The sequence below is a fragment of the Diabrotica virgifera genome, chromosome 8 (assembly GCF_917563875.1).
Source record: "Diabrotica virgifera virgifera chromosome 8, PGI_DIABVI_V3a".
In the NCBI taxonomy this organism is placed as follows: Eukaryota; Metazoa; Arthropoda; class Insecta; order Coleoptera; family Chrysomelidae; genus Diabrotica; species Diabrotica virgifera.
Genome location: NC_065450.1, coordinates 30783042 through 30806899, shown reverse-complemented (window position 1 = coordinate 30806899; position 23858 = coordinate 30783042). Strand labels below are relative to the sequence as shown.

Here is a 23858-nt window from a genome sequence, read left to right as displayed (position 1 = left end):
TTTGTTTGTTTCCTTTTTTATGTAAAGTTGAAATGGTAGAGGTTTTAAATTCGGCTGGAACCTCTACTTTGTTTATGCAGTTTTGAAAGAGTATTGTCAGGTGCTCATATAATTTTTAAATTCCATATTTTATTAGTTCTGAGGGTATATTGCCAGGTCCGGGTGCATTTTTGTTTTTGAGTGAAGTACAGATATCCTTTACTTCCTTTTTCGTGATTCTTATAGGAGATACTTCAATGCGTATCTTTTGGTATTTTTCTTTTATTTTGAATTCCACTCCATCTTCTTGTAACAGTTTACTGAAGTACATGTCCCATGTTTCTGATGAAATTGGTGAGATTAAACCTTTTTTCTTGTCGTTGGTCCTAAGAGATTTAATAAGTTTCCAGCTTTGTGTACTTCTGGTTCCTCCTATGTACGTATTTATTTTTTGACAGTTTTGGTCTCAGGATTCATTTTTTTTCTGTCTTATCATTTGTCTCACCTTAGCTTGATGGTTTTTGTAATTAGACCAATTGGTATCTGTTTTTGCACTTAAATATTGTTCATATTTTTGTTTCTCTTGTTTTATCGCTGTGTCTATTTCTTCATCCCACCAGTATGGAGTATTTTTGTTTTTCTTTTCGTAATATCCAAGGGCTTCTTTTGTTGCAGAGTGAATACTTTCTTTAATGTAATTGTAGTGGTCTTCGATATTATTGAAATTTATGTTTTCAAGTTTCTCGTTCAGTCTGTTTTGATACAATATTTTTACACTATCTTGTTCTAGGCTTATAAGATTATATCTCACATCTTCTGCCATCTCTGAGCGAACTACTGGTTGTTCCTTCTGGCATCTTCTTGAAAACATTATTTTTGCTTTTAAGAAATGGTGATCGCTTCCACAAACTGCACCTCTATAAGCTCTTACGTTGTAGATATTAAGATTTGATCTTTGGCGTACAATCAAGTAATCTATTAGAGATTTTAGATTCCTTGTTCTCTGTCCCCAGGTGTATTTATGTACTTCTCGATGTTGATAAAATCCATTTGTAATACGGAGCTGGTTCTGTTCGCATATTGCGATGAGTCTGGTCCCATTGTCATTTGTTATGTTTTCTCCGTAAGGACCAACTATTTTATCATTTTGTTTTTTTCTGACCCTGCCATTAAAATCTCCAAGTAAGATTAATTCCCTCGTATTTCCTATTGATGTTATTTCTCGGTTTAGTTTCTCGTAGAATTCTTTTTTCTTGTTAACCAGTGCATCGTCTTTAACTGCATATACACCTATTATCACCATATAGTAAGATCGGAAAATGGTAGCATTTAACTAGAGGTAGTTTTAGGGGAAGAGATGAATCTTTATTTATGAGGAGCTCTTTCATGCTGTTAAATGCTGCTCGAGCTCGTTCTATTCTCGCCTTAATTTCTGTGCCCTATTCCCATTTTGCATTTACGTTGGTGCCAAGGTATATATAAGATTCTACATGATCAATAATTAGTATGTTGTTTATCCGCAACTGTCGAGCAGGTTGTTGCTTTTTGCTTATCAGCATCCATTTTATCTCTTTGAAGTTGAGGCTCAAGCCGTATTCATCACTAACTGAATTAACCCTTTCCATTGCCTGTTGTAATTTATCTATGCTACTGACAAGGGTCACCGTGTTATCGGCATATCTTATATTGTCAGTTAACTCACCGTTTATTTTTATGCCCTCATTTGAATTTTCCATACATTTTTTTAAAATATTTCCTCGGAATAAATATTGAATAGGAGTGAGGATAAGACACACCCCTGCCGGACACCTCTTTTGATCTCCACGCTTTCAGTAAGTTCGTTGCCAATTTGTGCTCTTGCTGTTTGACCCCAGTATAAGTTTGCCCCAATCCGAATATCCTTGTCATCATTACCTGTCTTTCGCAGAATATCTATTAATTTTTCATGATTGACATTGTCAAATGCGTTTCTAAAATTTCCAAAGCACAAATACACATCCTTATCAACGTCTCTACATCGCTGTATAAGCAACTGGAGAGCGAAGTCTGTAAGTATCATGGTCTCCAGTCCATAGGTCATAACTGGTAAAATACAACTCTTGAATACCTTTTTCTTTAGATTTATTGTTATCTTTTAATTTTTTTAACACAACACTGAGCCCTCTGTCTTCTTATTGCTGTCCAAGTAATTCGGATTATTCTAGTTATCCCTGCTGTTTGTCTCTCTTTGCCTAGTTTGATCTTCTTGTGGCATCTCTTTATTAGTGTTTATTTAAATCTCAACGATCAAATAATTATCATGTTTTATTTCCACTTTCAAATTCCACGAAGTAGGTATTGCAATCACAAAACATTGGATTTTATCCACTTACGTTATTATTGAAATGACAGGTGACAAGACAAGACATTAATAGCAGAAGATCTACAGTCGGAAAAATTAAAGAATACCCATGAACGATCACATCAATCACTTATTTTTGTATTTGCTGTCTTTTTCTATAACAAACGTTTGTTATTTAGAACGATCAAAAAATACCCATGAACGATCACATCAATCACTTATTTTGTATTTGCTATCTTTTTCTATAACAAACGTTTGTTATTTATAGAAAAAGACAGCAAATACAAAATAAGTGATTGATGTGATCGTTCATGGGTATTCTTTAATTTTTCCGACTGTATGTGATGTTTCAGATCTTTTCATGTAGGTACATTTTTTGGCAACCTAGTTTTGCAACGATAAATTAATATATTAGTAAATATCTTATCTTACAATATAAAAAGCATAATGTACGTCTCATTTGTCAGCTGTCATGTCAAAATTGATGTCATGACGCAAGTAAAAATCTCACTGATCGCAAATTAAAAGCTTTTGAATTATGAAAAAACCAAAAAAAGAAACAATATTTATGACACGAAAGTTAAGTATATTATAACTTGCTTCAAATAATTTTGTATGGTAGCAAGCACAGAAGTAATCATAGACAGTCGCATAGTTTGATGAAACAAGTTTAGAAATCTGCTTAAATTTTAATGATTGCCAAACATTTTAGACGAGCAGAAGGAAAGCAGAAGGAAAAGACTATATTTTCTCCATCATCATCGTCCTCCTCCTCTGTATTTTCTCCTTCGTAAGGATGCGGTGGCGTCATGTAACATTTGGAAAATGTATTTTTTCCGCAAATCGCCAGGAAATTTTGACATTCCTGTCAAAATTTCTTGAAGAAAAAGTCAGGACTTCCTTACTGTAAGGAAATGTCATTTCCTTACTGTAAGGAAATGATATTTCCGTACAGTTGTTAGTGTTCTACATAAATGATAGAAAATTATTAATAATCCATAAAACGTCTGTATGCATTTTCGTACTTTTCTCTTGATTTCTTTGGCAATAATTCTAATGAAGCAGTATTCACTGCCTCAACCAGCTCTGGAGGAGTCCCAGGAATGGAAATTTCATCATCACTTATCATTTTACTTTCGAGAACACCAGCAATTAAATTTATAAGCGTCAAGTTTGACAATTCAATCTCAATACGTTTCCATAGTAACCCAAGTAATTTTATTAGGAATTTCAAAGCACCATTTATTTGGGAATAAAATTATCGCGTTTTTTTTTAAATCAATCAATATCTGTCGAATTTTAAACGATTTGCGGAAAAATAGTATGTTTACCTCGTAGGAAAAGCCACATTCCTGGACTCTGTGTTGCTAAGTCTCGGCTTGCGCCTCGACTTAGCAATTTTCACAGTCGTCCAGGAATGTTAAGCTTTTCCTACCCGGTAAACAATGTACTATTATTTAAATACTTTTTTCAATGCTATCAGCTAAAACATATCTACAGATTTTATCCTTACAAATATTTATTGCATTGCATGTTTATTAATAGTTTTCAATATGTAAGTAATTATTTTTTAATAATAAATCGCAAGTAACAGTTCCAACCGTTTTTATGTAACTGCAGACCTCTACCGAATCTAAGTGAAGTAGCTAATATTGAAAATATTCGCGACATGTGAAAACAGTGCACAAAATCGGTTCGGTCCGAAAGTTTCCGCGGACTTTTTGTCAATGTGATTGGTGGGTTGGTAAAAAAATGAAGTGGTTTCAAGGTGATGACGATGAAGAAGAAGACCTTATGTGTTCCCCCGCTTTTCTGGCGAGACGTGCCTCGGAAAGTTGGATTGAGACGCCACCTGTTGAGGTTATTATCTACTATTACATTCACAATTCTTTGCATCGGCGCACTTGATGATTACGCTTTGTCAAGCGAATTATTGTTATTTGTTTGAATATTTGTCTTAGACTGTGAAGATACACCATTAGCCTTTTGTTCTTGCACAACTTCGAATTTTTACTAAAACATTCATTATTTAAACAATTTTGTGACTTTATAAGACAGTTCTTCCCCTATATTTTCTATACAGGATGTGTTTATTAACGAGTCTCTAACCTGATCCGGGTGATAATGTTTTAACCCTTTTTCGTTTTGCTTTCGCATTTCTTGACAAATTTAATAGTTTAAGTTTTTTATAACGTACATTTATAAACTTCCTGCAAAATTTCTGTAATTATTTGCTTTTTTATTATGCCTGATACAAATCAATTATTTACATATTTTTCTCATATTTTTTTGACTTCTGTTATCCGTTCACCGTAAGGTGTTTGTAGTATTTACCAGTATTTTTGCTTTGACATAACAATATCTTTTAGCGCCACAATCAACCTTTATTTTGTTCCTTTTTGTTTCTTAGACTTTTCCGTGTAACTGGTTTTGTCTACCTACTTATAATTTTCTAAAATATTTTCAAACTGTCTGAAGATTTTTTCTGTTATAAGTAAATATGTTAGTTAAGAATTACCGCTGTTACTTCTGGATTACTGTTCTATTTTTTTTCAATTTTTAATCTCTTTTTACTGTGATTTCTTCCATTTTGCTTTTATGCTCCTAACTTGCATATTCCCATTCTTCTTCCTATCATTTCTGGACCTGTCACTTACATTTTCACCCGAAATTCTTTCATTTTTATGGTTGAATTATATTAAATAATATTGCAACATCCTAGTCATATTATTTGCCTGTTTTTGCTACTTTTGTCTGATATACATCTTTATTAAATAGTATTTTACGTTTAAATTTTTTTGTTAATGAAAAATAAATTAAAAATCGGTACTGATTTTTAAGTTTCTTGCTTGTCTAATTTCTTTTTATACTTTGTTCCCTTTTTATGTCGTTTTATTTATTATCTCTACACTTGTTATTTCTCTGGTCATTGATAACTTTTACGTTTCCATTGGAGTTGACTATGTATGCTTGCCCGACTTGAAAATATTTTAGTAGTACTTTCAATACATTCTTTTTAATCTAAATTCACAATCCAGATGCAGTAGAAGTAAACAAACCAAGACACATTAACTATTACAAGGAGCACTCCTGAATCATTATTTACAATGATATGTATACAGGGGTCATCCATAAACTACGTCGTTGAGAAGAGGGAGGGAAGGGGGCTTGCTTATTTCGACGATATACGACAGGGGGTGGGGGGTATGAGTGCACATTCGACGTCGTTTAATATATTGGTATATTTAAATTTGTCGCTATTGTCTCTATAAATATAATTTTTTACTAGCTTTTACCAGCATTAAAGTATCAGATATTCATATAAAAACGTACCTATAGTTTTTGAAATGAAATTGAAAATAAAACAAAACGTTTACGAATAAATACACCTTTGTTAAAATTAAAAAGAATTCTCTTATAGATACTTTTATCACATAAATTTCGTATTTATCAGTCACAGTCACATTAAAATAATATTAGGTAGCACTTTTGCAAAAGTTTAGCACAGGACAACAAACAGTAAGACATTGTTCTTTGAGTTTAAACAAGCGCTTTTATATACAGAAAAATGTTTGGAAGCAAACAATATTCAATTGTTAGTTTATTTATGTGCTGCATACTGTGTGTGGAAAAATAGTTCTGAAAGAATGAATGGAAATAAAATATTGTGTTATATTTAGTAGTAAGTCGTATTTATACTTAGAGAAGATTTATAAGCAAAATCTTGATCCAATGCTATTTAAATGCATTCATTTTTTTCGAATGCTCAGAAAACTAATAAAAATTTTTGAAAAATTTAAACGCAGATTGAGAGATTACATTATTACCGAGGATCAAAAGTTTCTGAAAACATCTATAATGTTTATTTTAATAAGTTACAGGGATAAAAAAATATTTAGTCTGATTTTTAAGTTCAAAAATTTCATTCAAAAGAAACCTTTTGTTTATTCTAAGGGACTTTCAGCCCTCGGTAATAATGTAATCTTTCATTCTGCGTTTACATTCTTCAAATATATTTATTAGATTTCTCAGGATTCGAAAAAAGAATGCATTTAAATAGCATTGGACCAAGATTTTGCGCCTACCCCCTTAATTGTTCTTGTTGTGATACATTCGCAAATAAAGTTTCAAGGTTGATTAAAAAAAACAGAAATAACATTGAATTTTTTTAAATCACTGAAAGGGGGGTCGTGTACTGCAATGACGACGTCGACATGGGGGGGGGGGGGTTCGTCTGTAATTGACGAATTACGACGGAAGGGGGGGAGGGTATTAAAAAGTCCAAATTTTTTACGACGTAGTTTATGGATGCCCCCAGTCATTGTAAATCCCAAATGATGATTTACAAATTTCATACATTGTAAATCATGATTCAGGAGTACTCCTTGTAACAGTTAACGTGTCTTTGTTTGTTAACTTTTACTGCATCTTGATTGTGATTTTAGTATAGAAATCTCTTTTGTCATTATTATTATTTTGGCTCAATGATCCTTGGTGTTTTTAATTCTTATATGTTAAGTCTGGCTTTATAAGAGGTTTATACGTTTGACACTTTGCTTTCCTGAATAAATTGATCCTCTTCTTCTTCTTCTTCTTCTTCTTTATAAGTAATTCTGCTTGTTTATTGGCGGATTGATACCTCTATGGACGGTTGTAGGTCATCCGATGCTTCTTCTGCCGATTTGTGATTTATCTATGCCTATTTTAACCACACGGGTCTGCCGCATTATGCTTAACGTATTTAATCGATTATTTACTTCTATATATGTTACAATTTTTTCTAATGATTACACTCCTCTTTCGATCTCTCAGCGTATTTCCTGTAAATCTTCTTAACTCTCATCTCTGCCGTTTCCAGTAGGTAGTTTTTATGTTGTAGCTGTATCAGGTATTATTTCTGATTCCTGTCAATCTTAGTCTTAAACTGGCTTTATACATTTTTGAATTCATCTCAGTGTTAATATGCCGGTTTGGAAATATATTGTTATAAAGGCATTAGTGATGAGCGAGACTGGTCTTGGTCTTGCGGTCTTGGTCTTGGTCTTGCAGCAAGACCAAGACCAAGACCAAGACCAAGTCCAAGACCGCCTTTTGGTTTGCAAGACCAAGACCAAGACCAGGTATTCAAGACCAAGACCAAGACCAAGACCGAACCTTGCAAGACTACGCAAGACCAAGACCAACCTGCAAGACTCTCGCACTTTTTTGCGAAATTGGTTTTTTATTATTTAACTTTATTTTTATAGATCAATAATACATACTGACATTGTAATAAACCTTAAACAATATCGAATTTTTAAAATACATAATATTTTGGTTATATTTTTAAGTCGTTTTGATTAAGTCAAACGGTTTGCATTTTCTCAACCTTCAAAGTGTCCAGAAGGCAAGTTTTCAAACGGCGACAGTTAAAGGACAATTGAAATTACTTGTAAGACAAAAAGATATAATTTATAGATAGGGTAATCCATTTATAAAAAATGCCATTAAAAACGGTTTTTATGTACCAGTAGTTTTCGCTTTTTCGTCTAATAAAAATAGTGACACTTATTTCAATTCTTTTCGCATAATCGAGGAAAAATGTAGGTCGTTAAATTTAAAATTAATACCAAAAAATATCATAATAGATTTTGAAAAGGGATTCACAATGCTGTGCAAGCATTGTGGCCTGAATAAAAAATAATTGGTTGTCGATTGTAATGTGTCAAGCTTGGTATCGCAAAATCCAAAACTTAGGTTCAGTTTCTGAATATAATGACAAAAATTCCGATACTGGGAAATTTTTAAAATTATTTTTTGGATTAATTTTTTACAGTCAACGAAAGTTGGAAGTTGAATTATTTGTGAAAATCCCGGATGACAAACGCGTTAAGAGTTTTACTGATTTCATAGTTGAAAACTATTTGGAAGAATCTAGGTTTTCCCCAGAAAGGTCCAGTACTACAAATAGTATGTGCCGCACTTGAAATGCATGCGAATCATTTCAGTGTGTTTTAAATTCTAGTTTTTACTAGCCACATCCGAATATTTTCAACTTTTTAAATGTCATAATGGGTATTCAATCCAAAAATATGTGAAAATAAAAAGTGCGAATAACTCGTGGTACGACAGCAATGTAGTTTAAATAAAATTAAAGAACGGTAAGATAACAAATTACAGAATTAAGCGTTTATAGCTAGTGCAAGACCAAAATCAAGACCAAGACCAAGAATGCGTTTTAGCTGCAAGACCAAGACCAAGACCAAGCTTGCAAGAACAAGACCAAGACTAGCTTGGTCTTGGTCTTGTTCTTGTTTTGCTCATCACTAAAAGGCATCCTGTCAGTCTATTTGCTTTTACTTGATCTCTCATTTCTTTTTTCATGTCTCCATAGCTGGGCAGTGTAATTCTAAGGTAGTTTATTACCATTACTTTTTTAATACTGATGCCATAATTTTTTTTACTCTGATTGGTTCATTGCTGATTACTCTTGTTTTAGTTTTATAATTTGAGATTGTCATATTAAATTCTTTTGCTTTTATATTAAATCTGTGAACTAGTCTTTGCAGTCTATCTTTATCTTGGACTATCAATATTACGTCGTCTGCGTAACAGAGTATTTTACCTTCTTTGTTTCACACACTCTATCATCTTTCTTTGTTGATGCTTTTGATAATTTCATCCATGATTTAACACCATAAAGCTCAATGAGTCTCCCTATCTTATGCCGCTGCCTATGTCTATAGGTTCTGTAAGTTGCCCATCTATTCTGTCTTCCATTCTGTTGTTTTTGTAGATATTTTCAAAATTTTTTATATTTATGGAAACTTCTCAATTATACAGATGATGGATTACATCTTTGAGTTTTACTCTATCAAATGCTTTCTTCAGGACAACCAGACACAGAAATGCTGTTATGTGTCGGGACTATCGTCACATGTGCCACTAAAAAGTGACGGCAGAGTGTCCATACGTTTTCTTTTAGGTTTTACTATAATTTATTTTACTATAATATATTTAAGTTATAGGCTCTTATCGTGACTAAAATTATTAGCAAATTTCACATAATCCTGGCTCTTATACTATAATACGCCTCAGCTATAATGTTGATTTAAGAGTGTTGTTTTTAAAACATCAATGTGCTTCTCATCTATAATTTTTTTATATTTGTATAGGAAGCATTTTAGGTCCACGGTTTTCTCACTCTTCGTTATTTTTAATGCGTGTAATATTTCTTCTTTTCTAATATTTGGACCTATTTTCTTTTGAAGTAAGTTCTATGTGTTCCAGGTCACATTTTCCATCATCGAACAGTTAGTTCGTCGATGTATTCTGTCCTCATTTTACTTTCTCATTCATCTGTGTTATATCAATCCCGTGTCAAATCAGTGCAACAGTCCGTGCACCAGTGAGATTTTGTTTTCTTAGTCCTGCCATTTCTTTAAATTTCTTCTGTAGATTAATAGATCGTAATTTTTAGAAGGTCTTCGATCTCTTTGTATCTCTCTTCAAATTGTTTTTCTTTTGCTTACCTAAGAGAAGCTTTTGCCTAAGAGAAGCCTGTTTTTGCCTAAGAGAAGAGATCATCTTCATGATGTCGTTTTTAATCTCCTTTTATTTATTGTTATCTTTGTTCTTACATTATCTCCGTTGTTCCATCATATTGAGTATCTCATCATTTATCCATTCCGTTTTTTTTCTCATTGCATAAGTTTTTAGTATTTCTTTAAAGGGTTTAAGTAGACAATGTTATAGTCCAGCGGTTCTCAATCTGTGGTACATGTACCACTGGTGGTACATATCATTATTTGCGGTGGTACACAAAACACACAAAAACTTAAAATAGTATAGAATATATAAATATAGAAATATAATAAAAGAAACTTTAGATGGTACATGACTCAAAAAGATTGAGAACCGCTGTTATAGTCGATCCCAGTTCTAGGCAATATCATTGGTGTCTATGTTCAGTTTGCTACAGTTCAATTGCAATTCATATTAGAGGCATTCTTTTACGTTGCTTGTGTCTATTGTAGGATTTTTTAAAATGTTTTAATGTTTTTAAGTGTGAGTATAATTATGGGGAAAAATGTGAGCTTTAACAGCGTTTATTCTATAGCTGTTTACAAAAGTTTTTTATAATTTCTTATCACCTCTCTTTTAAAAATGTGTAATTTCGAGATTATATCAATTTTTTACTGTGAATTTTAAATTTTTTAATGTGCCGTTGGTATTAATTCTGTATAATATTTTGTTATATTACATTCTTAACGGAATAATTGGGAATAAAACTGTCAAGCTACGGAAAAGTGGAAGAAGAAGTAAAAAAAAACAAGTAAACATGGCAAACAGGATGTCCCAACAACACAATCTGGAGAAACAACTACCTCACAATCGAAACGAAAACTAGGATATATAAATCAACAATAAGACCGATAATGACGTACACAGCGGAAACAAGAGCAGATACGGCGAAGACACAAATACTACTGGAAACAGCAGAAATGAAAGTCTTACGAAAAATAACAAATCAAACTCTAGAAGACAGAGTAAGAAGTGAGCAAATACGAGCGAGATGTGGTATAGAAAAAATAAACATGTGGACCAAAAGATAGAAAGAATGACAGAAAATAGAATAGTAAGAATAGCAAGAGACAAATTGGCAAATGGAAGAAGATGATTGGGACGACCGAGGAAAAGATGGTCAGACAACGTCAAGTGAGGCTAAAAACCGAAGTAAAACAGGCACTGAGCCTACTTATAAATTAGGAAGAAGATATCACATTCTGAACTCTCGTAACTGCATTATTCCTGTTTTATTGAAGTTAATATTTTTGTTGGAAAGTTTCATCCCGGTTTAGTGAACTTTAGTTTCCAACTTTAAACTATTTTACTCGCCTGAAATGAATTTTCATTTTTGTCAGATTTTATAAGCCATTTACTTTTATTTATATTAAAAAAAAAGTCTAAAAATTTATGATGACAAATTTATTCCCCAATTTACAAATAAAAAATAACCACAGTGCTGTTGTCTCTTGCGAATAGCAAGCTTTTGCAATAGTTTATTTTTAGATATATCGCTATTTATCTATTATGCGATACTGAAAAAAATTTGGACCCATTCCATAAATCTGTGGACTTTACTTATCTGTGTATTAAGTTATTAATAAATAGCGGTTACTGGCATCTTCATTTGAACAATTTAAATAATTAATGTGAAGACAAAACGTATAGGTATTATATTTTTAATAATGTTCTGAAACTATTTTCTTGTGGGATTTTAATGCAATTCACTATTTTTTTGAAGATAAGCCAGAATTTTACTTTATGTACATATATACTAAGGATTTTCACAGTTTTCACTGTACTCCTTCACTCAACCGTTCTCTCCAGCTCTTTCTGTCTTGCCAGTCCCCTTCCTGTAGATTTTTTCTCTCCATTGCTTCGTCCACTTCATCTCTGAAGGATCTTCGGGGTCTGCCCCTCTTGCTTCTTTCTATCGGGCTTCACTCTGTTATTCTGTTTATCCAACGATTTTGGTCTGCTCTTCTGACATGTCCATACCAGGGTAATCTCTTCTGGGTTCCATGTAGTCTATTATGTCTGAGTTCACTCTCATTCTTCTCTTAATCTCTGTTATTTATTCTATCTTTTCTTGTTACTCTGCAGCTTATCCTTAGGAATTCCATCTCTGTTGCTCTTTTTTTTCTTTTTGGTTTTCTTATTTATTGTCCAATTTTCACACAAGTGAGGATACTTCTTGTCATGGTATTATAGATATATTCTTCGTTTTGTTTTTATGCTAGTGTTCTTATTTATTTATTTATTTAAGAAACAAACAGGCAAAGCCTAATTACATGTTTCTATACATTATTACAACGATTATATTGAAATCAAATAACAAAAAAAAAAGAAAAAACGTAAAGAACTTAAATATTATAAATATTATAAGGTGTAAACGTATACATATAAAAAAAACAAAAAAAAACGTTTAATAATAAAAAAAAAAGACAAAAAAAGTGCATTTATATCAAGAACAGAAATAACCTGCGTCTGCGTATACCTATTCGTGCATAGGGAGCTCACTAAGACAGCAAGTATTTAACTACATATTTGGTTGGTTTTTGATGTTTTGTTTTTGAAAGTATATATAGATGTTAACATAAACTTAAAATAAAATATTCAACATAAGTATGTGATAATATTAAGAGTGAGGTACTAATGTGACAACATTTAATCATTAGTGTATATCCCTTTGATTTCACGCTTAAATTTTGGTAGATTTGTGTCAAATATATTTACAGAAAAAAAGAAGTCATTGTGTATATGACATAGTCGAGTTATCGGTCTATCATCATTTACCAAAAAAGTCTGTTGACGAGGGCGTATACTACGTGGTTTTACATAAAGGTTTATTTGAGACATAAGATAGGAGCTATCGATTAAATAATTCAATATTTTAAAAAGAAACGTAATGGCAAAAACTCTTCTTCTATACTCAAGTTTTATTATACCAAATTCTTTTCTGATAGGATCATATGAAGCATATTCGGGATTGGTTCTATGTTTTTTAAAGTACAAATATTTTAAAAATTTGTTTTGGACTACTTCTATAGAACGGTTTAAATTTAGCTGTGTAGGATTCCATATTACATTAGCAAATTCAAGTTTACTACGCACTAGAGAAAAATATAAATATTGTATTATTTCAGTGTTTGTAAATGCATATGTTGTCCTCTTTAAAAAACCTAGTAACTGGTGCGATTTTTTAGCAATATTATTTATGTGCTGATTAAATTTCAAATCATTTTGAAAACAAATGCCGAGGTCACATACAGAAGTCACTCTTTCTAACTGTGAATTTTGCATAAAATATATATAATGATAAGGGTTTTTATTTGTGTAAAATGTTAATACTTTACATGTTGATAAGTTAAATAACAACTTATTCCGTAAGGACCACTCACAAATATTATCTATATCATTTTGAAGCTCTAAGTAATCATTTATGTTTTCAATTTTACGAAATAGTTTGAAGTCGTCTGCGTATAACAAGCAATCGGATGTTACTTGTGAAGGTAAATCGTTTATAAATATTGAAAAAAGGAGTGGTCCCAAATTAGATCCCTGAGGAACTCCTGATCCACTTAAAAATATGTGTGACAATTCACTTTTATATGATACTACCTGAGTTCGTAATCTTAGATACGAGATAAAAAAAATTTAATAAATGTTCGCTAATTCCATAGTACTTTAGTTTACATAACAAACTGTCGTGACTTACTTTATCAAAAGCTTTTGCAAAGTCTGTATATATATACAATCTACCTGTATTTTATTGTCTATATTCTCCCTTACTTTATTAACGAATGTCAAGAGATTTGTTTCAACTGATCTCCTTTTACACAAGCCGTGTTGTTCAGCTGAGATCAAATGTTTAAAACTGTTGTACAACTTATCATGTAAAATGAATTCAAAAATTTTCGCTATACAATTTAGGACCGCAATTGGTCTATAATTTTTGACATATTTTTTATCACCATTTTTAAATATATACTTATCCCTCAGTACTGGGTTCAATTTTCGTATGCAGTCTCTTGTTTATCCTACTCTATTTTTTATATCTTGTTCGGTTGTTTCTTTGTTTGATATGGTTTCAGGTTTTTTTTCCAGGAATATTTTGAACAGAATAGGGGATGTGGAGCAGCCCTGTAGTAGTCCCTTTGTCGTCTTAAATGGACTGCATCTTCTATTGCTCATTTTGATAGCTACTGTGTTATTCTTGTAAAGAGCTTTTATTGCTGTTACTAATCTTCGTAGAACTTCGATGTCTTCCATTGCTTCCCAAAGCTTGGTTGTAAGTATCAAGTCATATGCCTTCTTAAGATCCACAAAAGCCATATGAATGGATCTATTTTTGGCCATTCTTTTTTCTATTAGTTATTCGACCATGCAAATGTGATCTAAGCATGCTTTCCCCGCTGTGAATCCTGCCTGATCAATCTTCATTTTATATAAGTCTTTTATGGAATCTTCTTGTTATAGGTTTATTTTGAATTTCTTTTCTTTTTTTCTGCACACATTGACAGGTGTTTCCGGAGTCGTCGATTCGTCAGTATCTCCCAAGGTCGGTTTCTGTTGGGTCCATATAAAGGGTCTAGGAAAGTTGGTCGAGAACACTTCGTCGGCGGAAAATTAGTCGACAACATTTGGTCGACAAACAGTTGGTCAAATGCACAATTCATCGAATGTACAATTCGTCGACGAACATTTGTTCGAATGGATTTTTCGTCGACAAACTGTTATTTATGTTTAGGATAAAGGGATTAATGGTGACAAACGACGGTTTATTGGTTTTTATTTTGTTAACTGGAATATTGTACTATACATATCTGAATTTATTTTTTTTTGGGTTTTGTTAATTTTTTCTTCTAAATCTTATTATACATATCTGAATTTATTTTTTTTGGGTTTTGTTAATTTTTTTCTAAATCTTAATTATTTTTAAATTTAATGAAAAAATTGGCTGCGGTGGGAGAGTAGACAGCAAATATAAACCGATATTTTAATTAGTGATGTTGTACCGTTCTTCTTTTTGGTGTCGCCGCACTTGCGAACGGAGCATTTCCGGACAAGTCAAATTTGGGGGCACTTGCGAATAAGACGAAATATGCGAGATGCTGAGGTAAATAAATTGTTAGGGAATCGAGGCATTCCCGTACAATGTTTTAGACTGCAATAATCAGTCAATATCAATAAAAAGTAAAGAAATCGTGAGAATAAACTTCCCTTCGCACTTTATCCAAGGCTTAGGGCTGGAAGTCTATAAAATATATTTTTTTTGATATGGTACAAAGAAATTATATAACTTTATGGTACAAAGAAACTTTATATATTGGCGTGTTTCCGCCACCTTTGGGTCTTTTTCGACGAAAAATTCATTCGATCAAATGTTCGTCGACGAATTGTACATTCGATGAATTGTGCATTCGATTAACTGTTTGTCGACCAAATGTTTTCGACTAATTTTCCGTCGACGAAGTGTTCTCGACTAACTTTCCGATACCGCCATATAAAGGGGAATTTTATCTAAGCGATTACTAGATTGTGATATGTGCCGGATTCTGTGCCTCGTTTTACTCTAACATCCTTTCTTTTTATCAAGCTTTATTGGTTTACTGTAACATAATCAATCAGAGACCTCAATTTTCTTGATTTTTGTGTCTATGTATATTTGTGTATGTCTTTGAACTGGTTTATTTCGCGTTCAATCACTCTCTCCCCGTTATCGTTTATTATATCCTCTCCAAATCAACCTATTGTTGTGTCGACATACTATATACATACAACCTATATTTTTTTGACATTACATCAAAATTGTCTATCCTATCAATACGAATTGCAGTGCCATAAAAATTTTAAAGCACTAGTGCTTTAAAGTGGCATTTTTAACGCTCGTATGGAGTGCTAAAAATTTCATTTTTAACACGGTTGTAGAAAATAGTTATTTTTCTACAACCACTATTCAAAGTGCACTTTTCTGCACGGTTTTATGTTATCAAACTTGATATTTTCTCACAGTATAAGATATTTGACATTAGTGTGCAGAAAAGTGACGTTTCTGTGCCGCAAAGTGACGTTTCTGTGCCGCAAAGTTCTTTTCTGCACAGTTGACTACCTCATTCTGAGTAACGTTATATTCTGTTTACATCCGTGGACTACCGCATTCTGAGTAACGTTATATTTTGTTTACATCCGTGGTTAAACTTTAGACAAATATATAACTTATAATACAATTATTATATTTAACTATAGCACAGAAACTAAATTATGGATGTTACAACTGTTTTATTTTACAATTTTATTCTTATTAAACATTTTATAATTATCAAATAACCAATAAGGATTTAGCAACCTGTGCAAGAGACGTCGAATGAAGAAGGTTTTGTGTAAATCCGTGACTGCATAAATATAATGTCAATAATGTGTAATAATTGTTTAAATTTAAACAAATTAAGGCAGTGCATTAATTTTTTAACTGATTTCTGTGCAATTTATTTAGGTATAAGGAATTTAAATTGATTAGTAGGTATTAATTAAATACAGTTTAAAAGGGTTAAGATAGGCAAAATGCCCTCACTCCCAGAATTCAATTTTATTAATTTTTTTACGTTCTATGCAACTAAAAAATGAGATAACGCGAATTTTTAGCTCGCCACCCCCCTTACCCCTCCCCCCACAGCCAAAAACATAGATTTTTAGATTTAATTTTTTTTTAGTTGGGTTGCAATTGATTTAAAAATTTCAAAAAATTCACACGTATAGCTGAGGCTTTTACAAAACATGTTCATTTTTTATGGATCCATAGGTCGAGTGTACATAACCTCAAAAAATGTTTTAACTTTTTTAAAACCTATAACTTTTTCTCGGAGGGGGCTGCAGGTCCAATTTTTTTTGCATTATGTGTATTTTATCGAAAGCTATCTTTCTGATTTTTTTCAGATTTTTCCGTCAGGTGCACCATCTTGAAAAATCAAGAAAACTGTTTTTTTAGGGGGTTTTTGGGGATTTTCTCCATTTTATAGACTGCAACATAGATCAACTCAAGGTTTTGTTAATAGATTATGTATAATTTAAAATAATTGAGTATATAAGGATATTCAAAAATTGGGCGGAACACTTTTAAACCCCCCCAAAAACCATGTTTTTTTAAAGTTTTGTCAGGATTTTTGCGGACCTAATTATATTTTTTGAGATTGATACAGCCTGAATATTTTTTTTTTCATTTTTTTACGTTATATGTGATTAAAAAATAAGACTAATTGCACTTTTAGCTCACCACCCCCTCCCCCTGCCCCCCACAAAAACGCCAATTTTTCTATTTTTTTTTTGTTTAGTTAAGTTGCAATTAATTTAAAAATTTTATGAGGCTTCTACAAAACATATCTATTTTTTATAGACCCGTAGGTCGAGTGTACAATATATATAACATCAAAATTCCTTTTTTATTTTTTTAAAACGTATTTTTGACTTCCAATCGATATTTTTTAAAATGTCCAATGTACATCTCTCTCGCGGACGGTCGGTTCAATACGTGCTTAGCGCTCATTTTTAATTACTAAAAATAATAGTAATAAAATAATGACAAAAATTTCTTCAGGCTCTTGCAGGGGGGGGGGGGCTTTAAACTTTGAGTTGGTCACTTTATGACTTTCATAATAATAATTTTTAATCGAGTTATTAAGCCTTGAAAATGGCCATTTTCGCGTTTTTCACATTTTAAATTGCATGTAACTTGACAACAGTCAATTTTATAGAAAAATCACAGGAGACCTTTTTTGCTCAGGTTGATCCAGAGAATCTACAACAAATTTGTCCTAAGTGAAAAAATTGATTTTTTGAATTCGTTTAAAAAATTGTTTCAATTTTCCGACCGCTGTACTGCCTGGCACCATGCGGATTTGTTATAAGGACCTGTTTTTGAATAAGTTTGTGCAAAAAAATGAATTGGAATAATTTATCTAATGGGGAAAAGCATACAGTATGTACTATTTGCATTATGAGCCAAACGAAGATGGTTTGGAAAACATTAAACGATAGATACTGCTGTAGATGCGAGTTGCGCAAACGGCAACATAACCATAGGCATAGGCTGTTGTTCGCATGTAGCTGCCATAATATAATATTTATCGCATGGAAGATATTTTACAAAAATCGTCAAGCCAGCAGAATATCTTACAAAACTCTTTGACAATGCAGATGTTATACCTGTAATAGACGAAGACAGCGATGAAGACTTTAGAACTGTAAAGTGTAATACCAACGAATATACTCTCCGAATACTCTACGAGTATATACGGAGCTATATATTCTTCGGTAATACTTTCCTTATTCTTTTTATGGTGTTTTACGTTGCAGTAAACGTGAAGCAAAATGACATTATAATAGGCTGAGCAGAGATATAGGTTATGTAGATGGTACAAGCACATGTTTGAATAATTAGAATAATGTATAATGGAAGGTAATATTAGGGTACCTACTAAATACAAACTAATGAACAAAGAACAAAATGTTTTGATTCACAAAACGACAAGAAGTAGGATATATTAAAATAATGTATTTTTCTTAAATTGATTATTCTGTTTTATTTTTGTTTTTTGTATCCTACCCAGAAGATATCACAATGACATCTTTACTTTATATACAGTCGGAAAAATGAAAGAATACCCATGAACGAACATATAAAAAACGGTGTATTTTCCTGTCACCGTGTCACACAAAAAATTGGCCAGCGCAAGTACATGTAATAATAATTATTACATGTACTTGCGCTGGCCAATTTTTTGGGTCACACGGTGACAGGAAAATACAGCGTGTTTTATATGTTCGTTCATGGGTATTCTTTCATTTTTCCTACTGTAAAAATCTTTACTTTATATAAAAATATTGCAAAAATTTGAAATTATTTTGTTAAAATGTAGTTTACTTGAGGACAAACTGAGCAACAGATATACTGAGAAAAAAAAATAAAACGAATGATGATTTATTGGGCAGGTTAAGAGGGAGGAGGGCTAAAATTGGTCTAAGGCTTATTTTTTAAACACATCAAACGTAAAAAAATGAAAAAATATTCAGGCTGTATTGATCTCAAAAAATATTAGGCCTGGATCTCGCGTACCAAAAAAAGTTTATTAATAGCAAGTTGTAAATATGTGAATAGTTTAACGGTGTCTAGTCGGACAAACTTTGATGTAGGTATGGAAACAGGGGAAACTGACAAGTTTATGATTGTGAAAACTAGCAGGTCGTTTTTAAGTTTATTCAATAGCAGATTATATAAAATATCTCTAAAAACTCAGTTATTTCAGATTATACCTACATAACCTATAAAAATCCTTGAGTTAATCTATTTTGAAGTCTATAACATGGAGAAAATCCCTAAAAACCACCGAACAAACCAGTTTTGCGGATCTTTGAAGATGGCGCACCTTACGGAAAAATCTGAAAAAAGTCAGAAATATAGTTTTTGATAAAATACATCAAACACAAAAAAAATAGACATGCATCCATCACCAAAAAATTATACGTACCTGTTAAAAAACAAAAAAAAAGAGATTATAATATGTACACTCAACCTTCGGGTCCATAAAAATAGATGTTCTGTAAAAGCCTCAGCTGTGCGTGTGAATTTTTTGTAATTTATAATTTAATAATTATTAACTATTCTAAATGGGAAATAAGCCACAATTTAACTAAAAAATGACCATTTAGAATAGTTAATCACAAAAATGCCACAAAGAAATAGCTTCAGAATAACATTCATAATTTAATTGCAAACCAACTTAGAAAAAAAATTAAATCGAAAAATTGACATTTTTGGCTCTGGGGGAGGGGGAAGAGAGGAAGTGAGCTTAAAGTTGCGGTGAGTCCTAATTTTTTAAAATCATATGGAACGTAAAAAAAAATAAAAAAAAATATTCAGGCTGTATCGACAACAAAAAATATAATTAGACCCGCAAAAATCCTTACAAAATTTAAAAAAAACATCGTTTTTGGGGGGTTTAAAAGGGTTTCGCCCAATTTTTGAATATCCTGATATACTCAGTTATTTTAAAATATACATAATCTATTAACAAAACCTTGAGTTGATCTATGTTGCAGTCTATAAAATCCCCAAAAACCCCCTAAAAAAACAGTTTTCTTGATTTTTCAAGATGGCGCACCTGACGGAAAAATCTGAAAAAAATCAGAAAGATAGCTTTCGATAAAATACACACAACTCAAAAAAAATTGGACCTGCAGCCGCCTCCGAGAAAAAGTTATAGGTTTTAAAAAAGTTAAAAAAAAAATTTGAGGTTATGTACACTCGACCTATGGGTCCATAAAAAATGGACATGTTTTATAAAAGCCTCAGCTATACGTGTGAATTTTTTGAAATTTTTAAATCAATTGCAACCCAACTAAAAAAAATTAAATCTAAAAATCTACGTTTTTGGCTGTGGTGGGAGGGGTAAGGGGGGTGGCGAGCTAAAAATCCGCGTTATCTCATTTTTTAGTTGCATAGAACGTAAAAAAATTAATAAAAGTGCATTCTGGGAGTGAGGGCAGTTTGCCTATCTTAACGGGGGGTACCCTTTATCACATAGGTACCTATTATAATTAATCGTCGTTTGGAAATTGTGATTTTTATTTTTAGGAAAAACTGTGCTTGTAGAAAAAGTATAGTGTGAAACACGTGCAGAAAGGTAATTTCTCACTCCTTTGAATTGCGGCACTCGCTTGCGCTCGTACCGCAACTTTTCAAACTCGTGAGAAATTAGTACCTTTCTGCACTTGTTGCACAATATACTATTTCCTAACAAGTGCAGAAAGTCATACTTTTCCGCACGCGACTGCAGTTTGCCGAACGACGCGAAGCGGGAGTTCGGCAAGCAGTCGAGTGCGGAAAAGAGACTTTCTGCAAGAGTTAGGAACAATATTTTTTCTACGAGTCTTTAAAAAATGACCAAATCTTAATCAAGTAATTTAATTAATATGAAAATACATACACAAATTAATTCTTTGACAAGGTTGTCAAAACCAAACTTTCAATATAATTAGTTAGCATGACGACGATCTTGGTTTCCATGACGATGATTCAAAACGACTGTTATTGTCTACCAATTTGACTTTCGAATATTGTGTCAAAATAATTATATTTCATAGAATTGTCGCGTTAATTTCATTAAAACAGGAACACAATAAGATACATTTAAAATAAAATAGTAAATAATATCTACATATTAGTTTATTGCATGTATTATAATTATTTTAAGGCCATATTAAAATATCTAAACGCGTGCGCAAAAGTAAAACGCGTGCGGAAAAGTAAAACGCGTGTGGAAAAGTAAAACGCGTGCGGAAAAGTAAAACTTTCTAAACTAAAATACGTGCGCGAAAGTAGACATTTTTGCACGCTCGTGGAAAAAACTTATTTTACTTTAAAATAAGTTTATTTGATGTTTAGATTTTCATTTGACATTTTTCTCAAATTTTAGAAAATTTGTCCCAAGAATTAAAAGTTTATACCTAAAATTATAAAAAGTTGCCAATGTGAGTCCATAACAGTATTGGTTATAAAAAAGGTCATTCATCACAATCTTAAGTAGTTTATTGTTGGCAAAAGGTTGGGCTACAATATTTGCCTCATCATCAGGCCCCAGTACGAAGTCTTCGGAAAACAAAATTACAAGATAAAAAAATGTTTGAACTTAGTTTCATCTCATTTGGATAGACTTTGGACTGAAGCCTGACGATGAGGCAAATATTGTAAGATTGTGAGTATTGACCTTTTTTTTCATAACCAATAGTATTAAAAGTTTATGTTATAAAATAAAATTTTTACTGGATGGTCCAACATTTTGATATGTGATCAAACAATCATAGTAAATGGAAAAAAAGTCTGTAAACGATCAATTAATCCTTAAATGGATGGCCTGAATGGTAGAAACCAGGATACGCCCATTCTGCAATATGAAGATTTCATATTTGATGCTTGAAAAGTTGCCAGATTTATCTGATAACATTAGTCACTTTTGCTTTTTAAATACAGCACTCTATGTATTGTAGTAGTATTGGAATCTTCGCCGTAATACGCGTTAAACAATCTCACACTTTTTACGGAAAAAATAATGTACTTACCATTATGACTTTTGAAAATTTTGACAATAAATAACTTATTTACAAAGTTATAACTTGTATAACATAACAAACCCCTGTATAACATAACAAACTTACAAAATACAGTGTGTTCCATTTAAAAAAAGATATGTTTGGTCTTCCACTATGTTATCGAACACCCTGTAACATTCTAATTAATTTTTTAATGTGAAACTCAAAGTTGGCTACAATTTTTATTATTAATAGTATAGTATAGTTGATCCAAAAGATGGCATAACCCAGACATCCAAAGTGAAAGTTATCCTTCAACACCAAATTGTTCTATATTGTCCACACAATGTCCAGAAAAAAGTCACACCATTTTGAGCGTCGGGTTTGGGTGGGAGAGGGAGGAGAAATCGGTAAATTCGTAGTTTTTTTTTAATTTTTCGCCAATATTTCTAAAACTATGCGGTTTAGCATGAACAACCCTCTATACAAAATTGTTCTACATTAAATTTGAAATAAAAAAGGCCCTATGCATAATTTTTCTAAAATGAATGGTTCCAAACTTCCGGAGGTAGTATAGTATAACTGGTCCAAAAAAAGGCCTAGCCCAAACATCCAAAGTAAAAGTTTTCCTCCAACACCAAAATGTTCTATATGGTCCACATATTGTTCAGTAAAAAGTTACACCATTTTGAGCGTCCCGTTTGGGAGGGAGATGGGAGAGAAGCCGGTAAATTAGAAGTTTTTTTACGTTTTTCGTCAATATTTCTAAAACTATGATTTAGCGTAAACAATGTTATATACAAAAAGGTTCTACATGAAATTTAAAACAAAAAATGTTCGACATATACTTCTTATAAAATTAACGGTTCCAGAGTTACGGAGGGTGAAAGTCGAGATTTTCGATACTTTTTATATTTTTTGGGCAATATTTATCAACTATACCAAAAACCCAGACATCCAAAGTGAAAGTTATCCTCCAACACCAAATTGTTCTATATGGTCCACATAATGTTCAGAAAAAAGTCACACCATTTTGAGCGTCGGGTTTGGGGGGAGAGGGAGGAGAAATCGGTTAATATAAAAAGTATCGAAAACCTCCACCTCCACCTTTTCCCCCTTCGTAACTCTGGAACCGTTGATTTTGTAACAATTATGTATAGAACCTTTTTTGTTTTAAATTTTATGTAGAACATTTTTCTATAGAACATTCCTAACGCTAAAGCATAGTTTTAGAAATATTGACAAAAAACTTAAAAAAACTACTAATTTACCGACTTCTCCCCCATCTCCCCTCCAAACCGGACGCTCAAAATTGTGTAACTTTTTACTGAACAATATGTGGACCATATAGAACAATTTTGTGTTGAAGGAAAACTTTTACTTTGGATGTCTGGGTTAGGCCTTTTTTTGGACCAATTATACTATACTACCTCCGTAACTTTAAAACCGTTCATTTTAGGAGGGTTATGCATAGGGCTTTTTTATTTCAAATTTAATGTAGAACAATTTTTTGTAGAAGGTTGTTCATGCTAAACCGCTTAGTTTTAGAAATATTGACGAAAAACTTAAAAAACTACGAATTTGCAGATTTCTCCCACCTCTCCCCCCCCCAAACACGACGCTCAAAATGGTGTGGCTTTTTTCTGAACAGTATGTGGACCATATAGAACAATTTGGTGTTGGAGGATAACTTTCACTTTGGATGGCTGGGTTTGGGTCTAACTATACCATACTATAACTTTTATTTCTATCTATTACTATAGCGGATCTACTGATCTTTATCACACTAATCAATCACCCGTATATGCACATTAACCATGTTGAGCTCTGATGCGGTTAAGTGTGCACCGGGTGTTACGTGTCTCTCAGGAGGTGTCTTTGTGATGCAAGGTATAACTGTATTTGGTTG

At 32.3% G+C, this 23858-nt stretch overlaps 1 protein-coding gene across 1 annotated transcript in view; it reads left to right on the top strand.

The window, feature by feature from the left end:
• Positions 1–3991: 3991 nt before the first annotated feature.
• LOC126890441 (uncharacterized) overlaps positions 3992–23858 on the top strand; it is a 76816-nt gene continuing 56949 nt past the window's right edge. Inside the window, exon 1 of the mRNA XM_050659385.1 lies at positions 3992–4180. Coding sequence (XP_050515342.1) covers positions 4073–4180 — 108 coding nt within the window. The 5' untranslated portion in view covers positions 3992–4072. The remainder of the gene's footprint in view (positions 4181–23858) is intronic.